The sequence below is a fragment of the Malurus melanocephalus genome, unplaced genomic scaffold, assembly GCF_030028575.1.
Source record: "Malurus melanocephalus ecotype Western Australia unplaced genomic scaffold, MMel_1.1 scaffold_744, whole genome shotgun sequence".
Taxonomy (NCBI): Eukaryota; Metazoa; Chordata; class Aves; order Passeriformes; family Maluridae; genus Malurus; species Malurus melanocephalus.
This window is the reverse complement of record NW_026623976.1, coordinates 103,941-106,250: the sequence shown is the minus strand read 5'-3', so window position 1 is coordinate 106,250 and position 2,310 is coordinate 103,941. Positions and strand designations below refer to the sequence as shown.

Here is a 2,310-nt window from a genome sequence, read left to right as displayed (position 1 = left end):
GTCCACTGGCCCACCAGGCGGTAGCCGGGCGTGCTGGTGTTGCTGCTGTGGAACTGGAAGATGTCGTAGCGCCCCGGGGCGTCCCCGTTCTTGTTGAACATCACTGGGGTGCCAGCACTGCCTGGGGAGGGAACAGGACACAATCCAGCAAACAACAGCAAATCCTCACCAAAGCTCTCATACTGGGTCAGGGAAGGGAACAGGACACAATCCAGCAAACAACAGCAAATCCTCACCATACCCCTTGTACCAGGTCAGGGAAGGGCACAGGACACAATCCAAACAACAGCAAATCTGTATGAAACCCCTTGTATTGGGTCAGGGAAAGGAACAGGACACAATCCAGCAAACAACAGCAAATCTGTGCCCAAACCTGTGTATTGGGTCAGGGRWGGGAACAGGACACAATCCAACAAGCAACAGCAAATCTTCACCAAAGCTCTCATACTGGGTCTGGGAAGGGAACAGGACACAAATCCAAGTAACAACAGCAAATCCTCACCAAACCCCTTGTATTGGGTCAGGGAGGGAACAGAACACAGCCCAACCAAACAACAGCAAATCCTCATCAAAGCTCCCGTATTGGGTCAGGGAAGGGAACAGGACACAATCCAAACAACAACAAATCTTCACCAAAAGTCTCATACTGGGTCAGGGAGGGAACAGGACACAACCTGACCAAACACCAAATCTTCACCAAACCCCTTGTACTGGGTCAGGYGTGAGAGCTCCACCCTACAAACACATTCCAGGCCAAAGCATCCATCCCCCAGCCACCCACCCCAAACAGTCCAGGACACCCCAGCACCCAGGGTCCCCACCCATCCATCATCTCTGCCTAAAATAAACACAGCAGAGTCCGTGAGCCTCACCTCACTGCATTGTGCCCAATGCCAGAGAGTCCCAGAGAGACCCTGAGAGAGCCAGAGAGCTGCAGAGAGCTCCAGAGAGCCCCAGAGAGCTCCAGAGAGCCAAAGAAAGCCCCAGAGAGCCCAGAGATCCCTTCAGGCTGCCCTCATCCCCAGCCCCAGTGAGCTCCCAGCACTGGAACCACCACAGCCCCAGGCAGGAACCTTCCCCAGAGGAGAATTCAGTCTCTGTCTCACTTCCTCACATCTCCAGCAGCACCTTCCAGGGTGACATTTACTTCCAGAAATATTAAAATAGGCTCTGGGAGGGTAGAGTAATATTGTGTCAAGATTGAAGATTRTGACAATCCTCCAGCATATCTATATTCAAAGCTTCCTCCTCCTGAGTAACTTTCTCTCCCYAAAGCAATGAAAAATCTCTCCTGTTGTAGCACTGAACTTTAAGATTATCGTTTTCTTCATGATTCCCATTCTTCATTGAATTCCAGTGAGTGAAAAAAAAAAAAGATTTGAAGGAGTGAATTAGCATAGTCTTCATTCTAGCCCTGGTAAATTGTTTCCCRTCTCTCCTACAATCCCCTGAGATCAGATAGAAATTCAGTTCAAAGGCTGCTACAGAAAATCTCCCACTGAAATCTCTCCTCGCTGGCTCCTTGTGAGCACCAGGCAGATATTTAATTGTCATTACAGATTCATGTAGCCAGAATACATTTGGAGTGGAGACACTTAGAGGGAATCAGCAGCAATGGCTGTAATTCCTCGGCTCCCTGGGAAAGGCAGCACAAATGCTAAATGGGATTTGGCTCATCACCTCTCTTAGGGCTGCTCAGGGTGGGTTAAGCTCAGGTTTGTCAGAGCTCACAGTGGCACGAGCTCAGCTGGGGATCCCAAAATGCAGCAGACACGTCTGTGAATTGCCCAGGACGTGTCAGAGCCCCAGGACATGCAGGAAGGTCCAGCTCTGCTCATCGGGGGCAGATGGACAATGGACAGCACTGTCACGGCCACCCCAAACCTGGGGGGACACAGCCACGGTCACCTTCATGGGGACAGCACCTGAATCCTCCTGCAGGGCCATTCAAAGGAACCCGAGGGTGCCCTCAGCTCCAGCAGGGCACAGCACCACGGGACAGGTCAGTCCAGAGACACCACAGAGCCCCTGGGCACGGGCAGGGGCACACACTGAGCAGCCCATCCCATTTCTGTGCAGCCCATCCCATTTCTGTGCAGCCCATCCCCATTTCTGTGCAGTCCATCCTCATTTCCCAGTGCAGTCCATCCCCATTTCTCTGCTCAGTCCATCCCCAATTCTGCTCACTCCATCTCCATTTCTGCTCCCTCCATCCCCATTTCTCTGCTCACTCCATCCCCATTTCTGTGCACTCCATCCTCAATTCTCTGCTCCCTCCATCCCCATTTCTGCTCACTCCATCCCCATTTC

At 52.1% G+C, this 2,310-nt stretch overlaps 1 protein-coding gene across 1 annotated transcript in view; it reads right to left on the bottom strand.

The window, feature by feature from the left end:
• LOC130584651 (metabotropic glutamate receptor 7-like) overlaps positions 1–2,310 on the bottom strand; it is a 65,157-nt gene that overhangs the window by 59,921 nt on the left and 2,926 nt on the right. The window contains exon 2 of the mRNA XM_057384765.1: positions 7–121. Coding sequence (XP_057240748.1) covers positions 7–121 — 115 coding nt within the window. The remainder of the gene's footprint in view (positions 1–6; positions 122–2,310) is intronic.